Here is a 15,569-nt window from a genome sequence, read left to right as displayed (position 1 = left end):
TTTTTCCTCTAAAAATAAAAACAGGGAAGTGAATGGAAGCAACCCATGATCTTTTCCCCTCACGATATGCAGGATTTGCCCTTCCTGCTTCTTACTGACGGCTTTTGTTAGGAATTCACAACGTTGGGTGGCATCTCAGCCATCAACGTGACTGGCTTCTCCAACCTCTTCGTCGCTGTCGTCTTCGGATTCCTCATCCTCCAGCTCGTCCCGGAAGATGTCGTTGAACTGGAAGGACTTTTTCCAGTTCCTGTCCTTGTTCCTGCTTCTCTGTTTTTTGGACAGTTGCTCCACGGTTTCCTTCAACGAGGGCAGCGTCACTTCAAAAAGGTAGTCGATAACCTCTAGGGGGAAAAAATAGTATTTCGGTCAAAGGCGTTGGCAAGGGGCTGCAAGATCAACAAGGAGGATGTGAATTTTGGAAAGAGGACCACGTGGGACCTGACTGTAATGGTGTGTGGGAAAGACCTTGGGAGACTGGGCCCAGAGACGCTGCCAAGGGAATGGTCAGATAAGAGGCAGCTGGGCCCACAGCTGCATAACGGGAGGAGAGAGAGGCTCAGAAGGGACCCTCCCTAGGTTTCCAGAGAGTAAAAGGAGAGGAGGGGAGAAGAGCTTTGTAATGGCATGTGGGAAGGACCTTGGGGTGAAGAGATGCTGCCTAGGGAATGGCCAGATAAGAGGGGGGACTGCCCCCAGCTGTATAATGGGTGGAGAAAGAGGCTCAGAAGGGACCCTCCCTAGTTTCTCGGGCTGTAAAGGAGATCATGGGGGGGTGGAATTGTACTTCCAGACTTGCAAGGCTCTGTTAACGTGGCCTTACAATAAAGTAGAATTAGCTCATCAGGTCGTGTTTCTTGTCTGGTAAGGCGGACACTGACCGCCCCTGAGATTTTAGCGTGAGGCTACATTTCCCAGTTTGTGCTTCTGTTTTCTTTCTTTTGATTGTTGTATACTTTTGGAAGAATACACAAAACAGTGTATACAAGTTGAAGGCGGGCTAGTTTTCACTTGCTTTCTGCCTCAAAAGGGCAGGAGACGAGAATGTCTAGTTTTAGAAGGTATGGCTGACGAGAGCGCCACAAACTCCTTCTGGAGCCTTTGCGTTAAAAGGCATTCTGTAATTTGCCTGAACAATGACGACAATTCTTTAACTAGCTTGAAGTGGAAAGAAGTTAAAAATTCCTGGAGTCAAACTCAATTCCTGGTGAATACCTTCGTAGCTTCCTGGATGATAAACCGGAAGTGGCTATCACTGCCTTTTTCCAGAATTTTTCTTTTCAACTTCCCTATCTGACTTTCAGCTGTGGAACTTCTTAGTGGTCTCCCATCCACGTATTCACCAGACCTGACGCCGTTTATTATCTTTTTCAAGGTCAGGTATGTGGTACACTTCCCCCAAACCACCCGTTTTTCGCCTGTAATATCGTAACTTCCAAGGTGTTTCCACAAAAGAGCAAAACGAGGATTTGAAACGTGTCACCTCAAACCTCAGCCGCATTTTTAGCGATCGGCCTTTAACCCTGGTGCGCGTGTGTGTGCAAACCCTCCGGCAGCGCAAATGCTCTAGCTGGGAGAAGACAGTCAGAGGAAATGGTTGCTCACTAACGGAAAAGGCTTTCTTTTTGCTTTTTGCAAGGCCACCAGCAATTAAGGGCAGGGTGCAGAGAAACTTACCTGGAAAACTTTTTTCATTCCAAAAAGGAACGTGCGTTGTCTTGAGTCTGTAATATCTGCCTTGGACGTAATCTGGAGGAGCGTTTCTGGGGGGGCGGAATGAGAAAGTCAAGGGAAAAGAGGCTGTGTTGCAAGCAGGCGGATGGGGAAGAAAAGTTTCCAGCAACCTGCTACCTTTTCAGAATTCCCAGTTAGCAATTACCACCTTGGCCGAGTTCATCTGGCCCTGAAGCCAAGCAGGCATGGTTAATGCTGGGATGGGAGACCACCCGAGGATCCCCAGGGCAGGAGGTCAGACTGAGAAGCTGCAAAACAACCCTGGAAGGAGACAAGGGCCAACCAGTCTAGCATGGCTGCCATGGAAGATACTCGGATAGGTCCATGGAGGAACCAAGAGTTGAGCTTGACTTGAAGATGTGCTCTGCGGGGGAGAGGCATGTAGCGCTATGTGGGAATGACCTTGGGAGACAGGAGGAAGAGCTGCGGACTAGGCAGCGGTCAGGTAAGAGGCAGCAGAGCCGGCAGAAGGAACGGGGGCATGGCAAACATCTCAGAAGGGACCCTCCCTAGTTTCTTGGGCTGTAAAGATGATGGGGGAGAGATGTACTTTCAGACTTACAAGATTCTGTTAAAGTAACCTTACAATAAAGATTGAGCTAGTACTCCTGGGTGTGATTCTTGTCTGGACTACCTTGCAAGGCTGACAAGGCAGGAGGCTGGTGGCGGTGGGTCATTGATTATTCCTCCTGCTTGATTTTTAAGTTGGGTTAAGCCGCTTTTTCAGGCTGCGAACTCAATCACTGCATGGGCCTGAATTTTGTAGCCGAGATGGAGAGGGAACCGGGGAAGGGGGCAGCTGAGAGACTTATTTATCCAATTTGTCCCCGCCCATCTCCTCCCTTCGGAGGAGATTATGGGTGGCTTGATGCAGTCTGGAGAAGGAACCTTCCAGCGTTACCAGCCCGTAGATGGAAAATACAGTCCCGGCTAGCCCAAAATCAAGCTGGGCCCAGATCAGCTGGGAATGATGGACACTGGAGTCCAAAGCAGATTAAGAGTGGCCCCAGGTTGGGGGAAGGTTATACAGCTACCAAGTTAAATATAGGATGGGCTGTGTTTTCATCCTCTTCCTCCGATTTTGGCTGCCGCACATCTCATCCAGCCTACCACCAAACCGAACAGGTCCTTTTGATTAGATTCCCCATCACCACGACCAACAGGCACAACAGTGTGCAGCATTCCCGTTTCCTTCAAGTTCTCGTGCTCAGAATTCCTAACCGCTCACCCTTCAGGAATCAGGGATCTGGCTTTGGAGATGTCTGGAATGCAAGTTGACCCTGTGCTTGTCCCACCCTTAATTTCAGCCCTGAATCTCCACAGCCCTTTGAGGCAGGCCACTGCCACTTCTCTCTAGATCAGGGGTCGGCAACCTACAGCCCTCGGGCCAGATGTGGCCTGCAGCCTGAAATCATCCGGCCCTTGGTCCCAAAAAGAAATATATTCACCTGGCCCATACGCATTGCCACTTTAGCGACAGCTTCATCAGCTTGGGCGGAGCAAAAGTCCCTTGGAAGTGGCGCCGCATGGCCTCTGGTCCCTGCGCAGAAGGCTGAGACCCCTGCTCTAGATGCTACAGCAAAACTGCACTAAGCTTGCAGATTCCCCGAGACCGACAGTCGCTTTTTACCCGATAGCGTTAGCAATGCGCTCCCAGTCGATTTCATTGGTGTCCGCAACGTTCTGCTCGTACAATCTGAAAAGCCCAAAATAAATCTTCATCAATACTTCAGTCTAACAGGTTTTTCAAGACTGATTGGTTCTCCACCTGTATTTCGTTGCTCATACTGGGTCCCCCCCGCTTTCTTACTACATTTTCTGTATTTTCTAAATTACCCCACACACTCGCAGACAGGCTGACCCTTGAATTTTTAATCAAAATACCATGAAAAGCACACCACCCGCAGATAAGCCGACCTGCGGCTTGATCACCCAGAAAAATCTGGATGTCCGATAGACACTTGGAAATACGGGTTTGAACCCAAAATTAAGGGATGAGGGTTAGACGGGTCAAAGGACCGTTTCAACTTCAAATGGAGCCTGAAATTGTCCCTAGAGCATTTCCTTCTTAACTAGGTGCACAAAACGTGCAAAGTTAGAACCATCTGAACTTGAAACAATTGTGCGTTCACGAGTGTGAAGCAACAGCTGCCAATCAGCTACAAGAGACTCACTCTTGAAATGTTTCTGTTCTCAGTGCCAAACACTCTATTTTAAGACGGAAGGACTTCCAAGATAATTGAGCGAAGCCCATCTCATGCTCAGCTAAGCCATATCAGGCAAAAAACGGGTGTCCCCGAGCTCAGACTGGCCTCATTCAAAAGTGAAACATTTTGCACACCTTTGTTCTCAACTACAGATTTGCCCTTGGTAATCACACCTAAGGCTGAAATTCATTACCAATTATGAACCTGAATAAACAGGAATTTTGTTTAACAGCTACACTCAGCGTAGCACATTCCAAAACCCGAAAAAAGAAATATGAACATTTTCTGAAGTTTCTGAAGTTCACACCAACAGGAACGGCAAATTGGTTTCACTACAAAGAAGGGGGAAATTAAGCATTTATATTATTCTTAGGCGATGTTTTTGATTTTTTTAAACGTTTATAAATAATAATACAGCGGGGATTTGGGCATAAGCTCAAAGAGTTATACTTCTTTTTAGTATCATGAGAACAACTCAATGTACTTCGCTTTATTTATCAGATTTATATAGCCGCCCATCTCGTGAATACGACTTTTGGTTTATCTTTTATTAATGTTATTGAGCATTAATTGTAGAATTTCAGTCATTATCTGTCCATTTACGTACATTATTTTTCTTTTTAAAAAAGACAGCTTTGTTTTAAATAAAAATACTAAGAAAAAAGGAATACAGCAGTGACTCTCTTAGCACCTTTCAATGAGGTCAACCTTAAACTGCAAGTTGTTCAATCCGTGGAAACGCGCTTTTCCCACCATTTTCTTTGTTATGATTGAAGTCCTTTAAAAAGAAAGGAAAAAGTGGATGGAGTATTACAGAAGGGTCCAAATCACTTCAGGAAACAACAACAAAAATCAGACTAGTTTGAAATAGACTGGAATTGGACTGATCCAATGATCCAAATCAAATCAGAGTTTGGAAATCAAGTGGATCTGTACATTCCTAACAGTTGGTGACTGCTATTACTTTATATCTGTTCTGAGTCCTGATCTCAAACTTGGGTCCGATATTTCTGTTGTGGAAAGTCTGGCCCATTTGCTGTATGCAGAATGCAAGAGGGGAGCTGCCAGATGATGATCTGTATCGGTGTTTCTCAACCTTGGCAACTTGAAGAGTTTTGGACTTCAGCTCCCAGAATCCCCCACCTCTTCAAGTTGCCAACGTTGAGACACACTGATATAGATCATGAAAGCTTACGTCTTTAATAAAATTTGTTATAAAGGTGCTACCAGACTCCTGATTCTGGGCTACTGTAGACTGACATGGCTGTCCTCCTGCCAAGCATCCTTGAGGCATGTTCTCAAGTAATGCTCATGCACATTAGGGGACAAAGAGACAATTTTCCCTCACTACCCCACGTTCACTGCCAACAATGCATGGAGCCCGTACCCCCACCTTGATCCTCACCACTTCCTTTTACACTGTCTCCAGCTCCTGGTCTCCACTTTGGCCGCCACCTTCATCCAGCTGATATCCTTGTAGAGATTTTCTCGCAGAAGGATGACTGCCTCATTAGCGTTCCCCTTCTCCAAAGCAGAATCCAACCCTGTCACTTTCGTTCTCAGCATATCCTTGAGGGTTTGAACGAGTCTCCGAGTCTCTTCTTTACTCCAAGGACCAAAATTGGGGTCTGCACATTTGTGTGTATATGTAAATAAATACAATAAAGCAAGACAGAGATGGCCTACATTTAGCCCTGGACATTCTGCAGAATGAGTCTGATCTTCAAACCAGTGGAAGCAGAACAGTGTGCTAGCTGGCATGCTAAACTAAAGGATCTTTAGGGGGAGATGGGCGGTGATAGAAATGTGAATAATAAATCAATCTTTTTTCTTCTGCAGTCTTTTTCCACTGTCATTTATCCTATACACCCAGCTTGCTGGAAGTAATTTGTTAGACCATAAAACAGGGTTTACCAGATGATCAGGATCCAAACTCCACATTAAGCCAAAAACAAAAAAAACAAGCAAACCACATTATGTTTTTTAAACTGGGAAGCAACCATTTTCCCCGGTTTAGCCAATACTGGCAGGGCTTAACGCCCTAAATCATAACGCTGGCTTGTTTTTAGCTCTGTATGTTGGCTGACTATAACCAAACTGGGAAATAATTGTGGGAATGTGAAAACAAAAAGCGATGGCCCAACAAGAAAAACTTCCATTCCCCTTCCCTTTTTAACCAAGTCTGAAGGAATTTAACACTGTAATTTCTAGTTTAGCGGACCTTGGACCACTGCTATTCAAGAAAGCATTTTATTATACCAACCATTTCTTTTTTTATGTGTAGCATAAACAAAGCAATTTCTCTTGCTCAGTCTAACAGGCGATTGGAAGAACCACACGTGAGGCTTTTGCTCAAAACTTAACAACTGTATTAGCTGGGGAACTGTTGGCAATGGCAGAAAACAGCAACTAAATCCAACTTATGCCAACTCTGAAAAAGATTGGAATGGGCTATGGGTTATCCAGTTATTGATTATGGATTAACAGAAGTAATTTCTTTCTTCCTCTTCCTCAAAGAATAATGCACTGGTTGAAATTTGGAGAAAGGTTCTATTTTCCCAGATGATTAGTTCTATTTCTTTAACGACACAGTTAGTGCCTAATTGTGCCTAATCAATTGGTGCCTAATCTGTATGTCAAGGCTGTCTAGAACCCTGACTAGTGTACAACATTTCAGCTTCTCCAAGCCACTAATCTAGCCTACAAAAAAATATGTTGCTATAAGAACCATCCACCTGGAACAGCTGGATCTGGGTACGCACGTGCAATAAGGATAATTTCTTTCCTACGCATACTAAGAAGCTAAGCATGGGTTTCTGGACCGATCCAAGAACAGGGATTCCGGTCTCCAATTCTCCTTGAATTTTTCCAAAGAGCAAATATAAAGGATATCTATTCAGAAGCATAAACTGGGCCACCGTAAACAGTGAAACGTTCTCAGTTGGGAAATAATTGGGACTCCACAGACTAACTGGGCAGAGGGGCGCTGTCCAGCGTGCCTCAAAGCCCACTAATTTTTGCAACGATGCAAAGTGATGCGAACGATGGAATTTTCACCAGCTGTGTAAGTTACGATGCCAGAAAAAGTCATACTGAGCTTATACGTAAGAACCTAACAAAAACACGACTGATTTGCTAAGGTAAACCACAATGGGAGGTAGCCTGTTGCATCAAGGTCTGGAATTATCGAGGTTCCACCAAACTAACTGGTACCCATCGGAAAGAGACAAGGGCAACCTGGTTTGCTATTCAGACCGACCGATGGAATCTGGTGAAATACCCAGCGTGGTACCTTCCCTCGCCAACTTCAAAGAAATCAGTTCTGCTGCCGTGTAGGGGGTTTCTTTCAGGGCGTGGCCAAGCCGCTCAACTGATGGAGAATTGTTGATAAAGATAATCTGGGGTTTAGAAGAGGGGGTGGGAAAAGGGGAGGAGCCAAGAGTTCGACCTACCCTCTATCATCTGCGTATATTTCAAGGCGATTGAGTGAGGGCTTCGATTCATATTTTCGGAAATTATTTTCCAGTTGTTTCCATACATGGCGTGATACTTATGCAGCTGTTTCTTTTCTTTCTTCGAATACCTAAAAAGAGGTTGGGGGCATTAAGCCAACCGCGCCGCTTTGAGCTGGCCTTGATTTGAAGAAAAAAAAAGTCCCTCATTTTGGGATCCACACGACCCAACTCAGAAGACGACGGCTAGAGTTTGTGACCGCTGCGAAGACGATCGGAAGTTGCTTCTTTCGCTATCTTTTTGTTATCTTTCTCTTTTCCCCTTGATTTTTTACATCCCCTTCTTTTCTACTTTTCCTTATATGTTTCTGTAGTTGTTTAAGCTTATGTAAAACCTCTTTTAAAAAAAATTACCTTTTTTGAAAAAGAGGAGACAACAGCTATAGACTTTCATTCTTTTCAATTTCTTTTTTGGCTCATTTCATCTTTCATACTGCTCATCAGTCTTGTGATGCGTTTGCTGAAAACTTGGTTGATGATAATAATAGACAGCTTTTGCACCAAAGAGGCTAAGGTGATGAACACTGCTGTTCCATCTCAATCTTGCTTCTAAATACCATGCAAGGTTGAATACAGGTAGTCCTTGCTTAACAACCATTCGTTTAGTGACAGTTCAGACTGACAATGGTCCTGGGAAACCCAAGCTACCACCAGTCCTCTCACTCATGACTGTCGCAGTGTCCCTGTGGTCACGATCTGGGCACTTGGCAACCAGTTCATGGCTTAATGCCCATGGTGATTCGCTTAACGACAGCTGCAGAAAAGATCGTAAAATTGGGTCGGATTTCCTTAATGACCACTTCACTTAGCAACTGAAATTCCAGTCCCAATTGTGGTTGTTAAGCGAGGACTACCTGTAGACACAGCGAAATGGGAAGATGAACTTGGATCTCCCCGCTCACAGACTCAGGGGAGACATCCTAAAGTTCGTGCATTCAAACTCACAGCTGATAATAGGGAAACCTACGGATAACACATTTTTCATTAGTGGTAGTTCAGCTTCTGCTTAAATGCCACATATGCAGGAGAATCTACAATCATTTAATGGTGCTTTTCCCACAAACAGTATATATCTTTAGGAAAGTACTCCTAATGTTTACTCAAAAATCCTTTGCGTATAGTTAGAAATCTTTAGGTTTGTACCCATCACCTTGAGTAAAGCTAGACTGTTTCATCATTCATGTAATACATCTGAAGATGAAGGTCCTACAGGAAATGTCCACGGTGGCTTCTGCTAAAGCATAAAGTGGTTTTTCTTACCGTCCATTGTAATTCTGAGGATCAAACATTTTCCTAGCCCGATAATATACAAGTCTCCAGGGCCGGGGAATACCCTGAGCTGTGGACAAGATGATGAAAGTATTAAAACCATTTTAGAACTAATGCAAATGACATGAAAAAACAAAGCAAACAAGACTTACAATTACAGGGAGTCCTCACTTAACAACCATTCCTTTAGTGACGGTTTGGACTTACAAAGGTGCCGAAAAAACTGACTTACCGCTGGTCCTCACACTTAGGACCACTGCAGCGTTCCCCATGATCACAATTAGGGTGCTTGGCAACCAGTTTGCACTTATGACCATCGCAGTGTCCCATGATCACTATTTTTGACCTTCCTGGTTGGCTTCTGGAAAGCAAAACCAATGGGGAACCACACGGTTCACTTAATGACCACGTGGTTTGTTTAATACCTGTGGTGATTCACTTAATGACCACTGCAAAAAGGGTCATAAAACTGGGTCAGATTTGCTTAATGACCACTTCGCTTAGCAACCAATATTCCAGCTCCAATTGTGGTTAAGTGAGGACCACCTATACGTCTCCACAATTATTAATATGAATGGGCACATCTTTGGTGGGGCGTCATTCTGGCTATTGAGAACAAAGCTGGCAAACACTCACCAATGCTTTCACAAAATAAGTATTGGCATTTCAGTTTCTTGATTTCGGCTTGGTCTTCTGGAAATCTGTGGGTGAACAGGAGCTGTTCAGCCGTCTCAATCCCGCTTTCTTCTAAGAAAGCCTCAACGTTTTTTTTTAATAAGTCATTTTCTGCTTTGGAGAACACACCGAACTTCACAGGAACACCTACAAGACAGCAAGATGAATGAAACAATGCCAGAAGGGAACGTTTTAGGCTAGCTTTGACATTTGCTATCACTGTTTTTTTTAACTGTTTTATTATAAGACGTAAGTAATACGTTATATTATTTCGACGTGGTGGCGTGTATTCACAGTCTCGTCTGGAGATACACCCTAATGTTGAGATTACTTCAACTTTTAAAGCTAGAGGAAAAGAAGAGGCTTATACCAGTGTTCAAACTATGGTTTGAAATGTCGATGTTAAGTATAAGGTTGTTTTAATTTTACATCCTCCGCTAAATATAGCATTAATAAACAACTGCAAATTACCTCAAAATATTCTTTGTACAATCAAGTTTTCTGTCTTAAGCTTAACCTTATACTAAGGTCTCTGTTGTTGGTGCAGTGAAGGAAAAAATAGACCAAACAAAATGAAATATTAAAACACAGGGGGGGGGAAGTCATTTGCTTTCTAACTTTTTGTGTGTCTAATTTATGGTGTTTATAAACATTTACATTCCCTTAGAGGCCAAAACTGTATATATATGTCGTGCTGCATATGGGGTTCTCTGCCTCAAAGATCAACATACCTAATTGTCAATTATGCAAGGCAAAATTCACCCGTGGTTACTCAGAGGCTATTTTTTCCATTCAGCATTAACATCTTGCAGGCTTAGTTCTGCTGTCTACTGTATCTATATAGATGTCTGCCGTTGAATAGCATTGTGCTTTGACACTGGCTAAAATAAATATGGTAGAGAACCAGAAAGCAGCAGAGGTGCTTAAAATAATGGAGGAAAATTTGGCACAGCTGGGAAAATTAAGTGATTTTGTTAGAGGTTGTTAGAACAGGGAAGGGAAACTTTATGGACAGAGAAAAAATTGGACTGACAAACTACCAGTTACTGTTTTCTTCGTTACGTTACAATTAGGTTCTTCTGTTGTTCTGTTTTTCTATCTACAAAGTCCCACACACATACAAACTTTTTGTATCTTAGTTTTTGTTAACAAGGAATGAGCTAGCTCTTCAGCTCATTTATGACGACAGTACAAATAAATTCTTGATTAGCTGAGAAGGGGGAGTCCATTATTCCCAACTGTCTGTATGAAACGATGTCATCTGTGACAATTTGCACCATCTGGGTAATGAAGTCATCCTTTTTATGACACAATGTAATTGCATCACTAGCATCATTATGTCATTCTGCAAATGACATAAAGTTAAAATTAATTTAACTGCTCCATCCAGACTACTTCGAATGCAATGGACTGTCCGTTGTTTCAGAGGGATATCCAGACAGATATCAGGTCCTTTACATCCAAAGTCTGTTAAATGGGAGTCTGTTAAATCAGAGTTTCACTGTCACAACACTTTATGTAGTGTTTTGGAGACGGAACATCCTGTTTCCCCTCTTCTCTTATTAAGTCTGCCTCCTACCTTACCTAACCTGGATATGCTTATTGTTGCATTCACAACCACAATGCGCACCTTTTCTCTTAAAATCCCTAAACCTGGCCAGATCTCGTTTAGCCAGCCGCTTGATCGCTAAATCCGACAGAGTCCTCACGTGAGGGATGAATTCCTCTAATTCCTTGGTGACAGCCTCCAGTTGTTCTGTATCCATGAGAGACAATTCCAGGGACTCATCTTCATCTGGGGAATGTGCTTCCGAAGGGGAATGCTCACTGGAAGATGGGTGTCTCGAACCCGCAGGGGCAGATGTTGGGGACTGATCCAGTCTGTCGGGAGATCAAAATGGAGCATTATTTATTTAAACTTATTATAGCTGCCCAACTCCAGGACACCAGTAGCACAGGCAAACACCACCTTTTCTTTGTCTCTAATTTTTTTTTGGTTATAGATCGTTTTCATCCTGCCTTTATTATTTTTATAAATAACTCAAGCTGGGGAACATAGCTAATACTCCTTCCTCCTCCTATTTTCCCCACAACAACCCTGTGAGGTGAGTTAGGCTGAGAAGGAGTGCCTGGGCCAAGGTCACCCAGCTGGCTTTCGTGCCTAAGGCAGGACTAGAACTCTCCTACCATGCCTGATTGGCTCTTGGGCTGAGAGGGAGGGACTGGCCCACGGTCACCCAGCCGGCTTTCAGGCCTAAGACGGGACTAGAACTCTCCTACCACACCTGATTGGCCCTTGGGCTGAGAGGGACTGGCCCACGGTCACCCAGCCGGCTTTCAGGCCTAAGACGGGACTAGAACTCTCCTACCACACCTGATTGGCCCTTGGGCTGAGAGGGACTGGCCCACGGTCACCCAGCCGGCTTTCATGCCTAAGACGGGACTAGAACTCCCAGTCTCCTGGTTTCTAGCCTGGTGCCTTCACCACTAGACCAAACTAGCTGAGTGTTATACAAGAACTGTAAGGTTTACATTCCTGCTACCAAAATGTGATTGAAAGAAACACAACTCAAAAAGGGCAAATAAAGCATTCCTTAAACAGAGAAGGGGGGGGGGGGAAAGGACAAAATGTTAGCACGATAAACCAAGTGGTATGCCCAGCTAGCTGGGCACATTTAGACAGACTTCACTATTGAATTATTGTTGCTATGTTAAATTTTTATGTTATTTTATTGCCTTTTGTGTCTACTTCTTAGCTTTATTAATAGTTATAGGTTTACGTGTTTTTATTGTAGTGTTCTCTGGCCTAAAGGCCGTAATAAAGGCTTGATTTGATTTGAGAAACAAGGCTGATCTTGGAAAGCTAAGCAGGGTTGGAACTGGTCCTAATGCTTGGATGGAGCCCACTTAGAAATTCTAGGCTGGTTGGTAAGATCAGGAAGTTAAACACAAAAAATCCAGAAGGCTACAGCTTTGAACTACCACCAAGGCAAATAACACCAGGACTGAAGTGTGATTTGAAGGAAGCCTGAACTTTAAGAGGCAAAACTACAACTTCACAGTTGAAGTTATGAGTCCCAAAAATCAGGATAGGGAGATCTCAGAGCACTCTTCACCTGAAGTTCATCAATGAACAATACAACCCATCCCTTCATCCTACTACTTCAGCCTAAGATAACCTCCTGTTGAGTTCAGAGAGCAAGCATCTCCAATATCAGCAGTCTTTCAGAGCTAATCAGAGTTTTGAAGTAAACAACCACTCGTGGTCAAACCAATCTTCAGCAAGCCATGATGCTCCCAGCTTCAGCCTCCTCCACCCATCTGCAATACAAGGTTAGGTCGACAAGGACTAGAGATAGGTGAAAGAACAAAACCTCCACACCACCATCTTGAACATGACTGGGGCAGATGAGGTTGAGTGCACCAGCTTTCTTTATTGTACCAGAAACTCCCAAAACACAGCATTTCAAATCCCAAAGTTCCAGCATCTCTTGACGGTCCTCACCTAATCTAGACGAGGACAGGCAAGGCAAGACGTATTAGAAGAGCTCACCTGGTGTTAACTTCCAAGGTGGGCAATTCTGGTGGTGATCCAGGTTGCATCTCTTCATGGTCTCCAGCTGATGTTCCTTCCATCACCAGGTCCACATCGGTGACATCTGAATCATCAAAAGTGGGAGAGCGGTTCCCCTCTTGAGCATCTTCTTCCTCCTGCACTTGTAGCATCTCTGACAAGGACAGAGGGGAAGATGCAAAGAGACCCATCTGTGAGTCTACTGTATCGCTGAGCTCCATCTGATCTTCTCTGTTTGAACTTGTGGCCTCGGTCGTCTCTTCCACGGGCCCAACAGGGACACAGACATCCTCCATTCGTTTCTTTTTCTTTTTCTTCTTCTTATGAGATGACATATTATCGTAAACACCACCCCCATTTTCCACGTCCTCTTTCTGGCATACTTTACTGGGCTTTTTTGGAGTGGGTTGGCTGCAGAGCTCATCATCACTACCGTGTTTATTAAGTCTGTGTTTCTTCTTTTTCTTCTTCTTGGGCACAGAATTACTAATTTCAGTCTCACAATTCAGCTCACTCTCCGCTGTGGCCCAGGAATAAGCCACTTGGGAGTCAGATGTTTCTGTCCTGGTTTTCTTCTTCTTCTTAGATTTTTTTCGGCCAGCCTCACTGTCTTCTGTATCCTGGCAAGAAAGGGGTGGCTGGTCGGAAGGTTCCCAAAGCACAGCTGGCTGCTCGAGTTGCTCTCGACTTCGCTTCCTTGACTTCTTTTTCTTTGCAAAGCCAGACTGCTGAGCATCCTCTGCAAGCAATGCACTCTTTCTGTTCATCATTCTCTTTAAAAAGCAAGGGAAGGTGTGGGTTAAAACTCAGACAAGTTTGAGTGCAGAAAAAGTAGCATCAAGGAACTGCATTAAGACTATCATCAGTTGGAGTTGGACTGATTTGGAACCACTGCTGGGCTAGCATACTACCGATATAATATCTAGAGAGCGAGTCTGGTATAATGGTTAAACCTTGGCAACCTTAAGGATGCTGGCTGGGGAATTCTGGGAGTTGAGGTCCACACATCTTAGAGTTGCCGAGTTTGAAAAACATTTGGGTTAAGGTGCTGGCCTAGAAACCAGGAGACTGAGTGTTCTAGGCTTCCCTTAGGCATAAAAGCCGGCTGGGCGACCTTGGGCCAGTCCCTCTCTCTCAGCCCAGGGGCCAATCAGGCGTGGTAGGAGAGTTCTAGTCCCGCCTTAGGCCTGAAAGCCGGCTGGGCGACAGTGGGCCAGTCCCTCTCTCTCAGCCCAAGGGCCAATCAGGCGTGGTAGGAGAGTTCTAGTCCTGCCTTAGGCCTGAAAGCCGGCTGGGCGACCGTGGGCCAGTCGCTCTCTCTCAGCCCAGGGGCCAATCAGGCGTGGTAGGAGAGTTCTAGTCCCGCCTTAGGCCTGAAAGCCGGCTGGGCGACCGTGGGCCAGTCCCTCTCTCTCAGCCCAAGGGCCAATCAGGCGTGGTAGGAGAGTTCTAGTCCTGCCTTAGGCCTGAAAGCCGGCTGGGCGACCGTGGGCCAGTCGCTCTCTCTCAGCCCAGGGGCCAATCAGGCGTGGTAGGAGAGTTCTAGTCCCGCCTTAGGCGCGGAAGTCGGCTGGGCGACCGTGGGCCAGTCCCTCTCTCTCAGCCCAAGGGCCAATCAGGCGTGGTAGGAGAGTTCTAGTCCCACCTTAGGCTTGAAAGCCGGCTGGGCGACCGTGGGCCAATCGCTCTCTCTCAGCCCAGGGGCCAATCAGGCGTGGTAGGAGAGTTCTAGTCCCGCCTTAGGCGCGGAAGTCAGCTGGGTGACCTTGGGCCAGTCCCTCTCTCTCAGCTCAACCCACCTCACAGGCTGTTGTGAAAATAGGATGCAGGAATATTAAGTTTATTCACCACCTTGGGTTATTATTAGGCTTATATAGTGTACTGTAATAATGTCTTCATCATCATCATCATGGATCAAACAAGCATTTTAGTTTAACAAGGCAAATAATGAATTTTATATTTGCAGCTTTTCATTCCATCTTTTGTGAGAAGTGGGGCCAGGTTATTAAATCAACTTCAAATCATCATTTAACCCCTTGGATCATCCTTAAGCAGAAAGCCATCGCTTCCTGGTTTGAATGCAGCTGAAAACTCTGAATGCTTACATGCACGCAGAGGCCGAAGAGATGTTTATATTAAATACGAATTGTTTGATTGTGGCCACTCAATGTAAATATAAACAGACAAAACACTTAAACTGTTGCAAGCATTGTCAAAGCCAGGTTTGAACTGAAACACAAGGTAAATAAACATCAACACGTTAAGAACCCAAATGTAACTAAAATGATACAAAAACGGTAACAGACACACTTTAAACAGTAAAAAAAAGAACACCTCCACAATTTAAAGCACACGAAGAAAAATAAGTTTACAGCAAAACAGGGAATATTCCCAACCTGTTCTCACAACAATCCTGGAAAGCCACCGGATGCTGGGTTGCCTCCGACTACAACGCCCATCAGCTGTACGAGCAGAAGGGCTGCAGCCCAAAATATTTAAGCCCCAAAGAGGCCTTCTCTTGGCTTTCCAAGCCCGAAAGCACGGCTCCCAGGTGAAATACTCGTTGCAGCTCCCCATTACAAGCACGCAGTTGCAACT

At 44.7% G+C, this 15,569-nt stretch overlaps 1 protein-coding gene across 3 annotated transcripts; it reads right to left on the bottom strand.

Moving 5' to 3' along the window:
* Positions 1-13,739, bottom strand: TTF1 (transcription termination factor 1). Of its 3 annotated transcripts, none has more exons than XM_063316328.1 (10): positions 12,951-13,739; positions 11,028-11,278; positions 9,359-9,544; positions 8,714-8,792; positions 7,394-7,524; positions 5,347-5,569; positions 4,633-4,719; positions 3,365-3,430; positions 1,678-1,763; positions 1-344 (listed from the first exon to the last, which is right to left on the bottom strand). In XM_063316328.1, the coding sequence occupies exons 1-10, from the start codon at positions 13,736-13,738 to the stop codon at positions 136-138; spliced, it is 2,106 nt and encodes a 701-aa protein (XP_063172398.1). In that variant the 5' UTR covers position 13,739; the 3' UTR covers positions 1-135. The 3 variants fall into 3 exon arrangements, 1 of the variants encoding a protein (XP_063172398.1); XR_010068785.1 differs by having other exon boundaries at positions 284-344; positions 1,678-1,903; positions 3,014-3,430; XR_010068786.1 differs by lacking the exon at positions 1-344 and having other exon boundaries at positions 1,688-1,763; positions 3,183-3,430.
* Positions 13,740-15,569: the final 1,830 nt, after the last annotated feature.

The sequence above is a fragment of the Candoia aspera genome, chromosome 16 (assembly GCF_035149785.1).
Source record: "Candoia aspera isolate rCanAsp1 chromosome 16, rCanAsp1.hap2, whole genome shotgun sequence".
Classification (NCBI taxonomy): Eukaryota; Metazoa; Chordata; class Lepidosauria; order Squamata; family Boidae; genus Candoia; species Candoia aspera.
The sequence above is the reverse complement of the archived record's forward strand: the minus strand, read 5'-3'. Positions and strand labels throughout refer to the sequence as shown.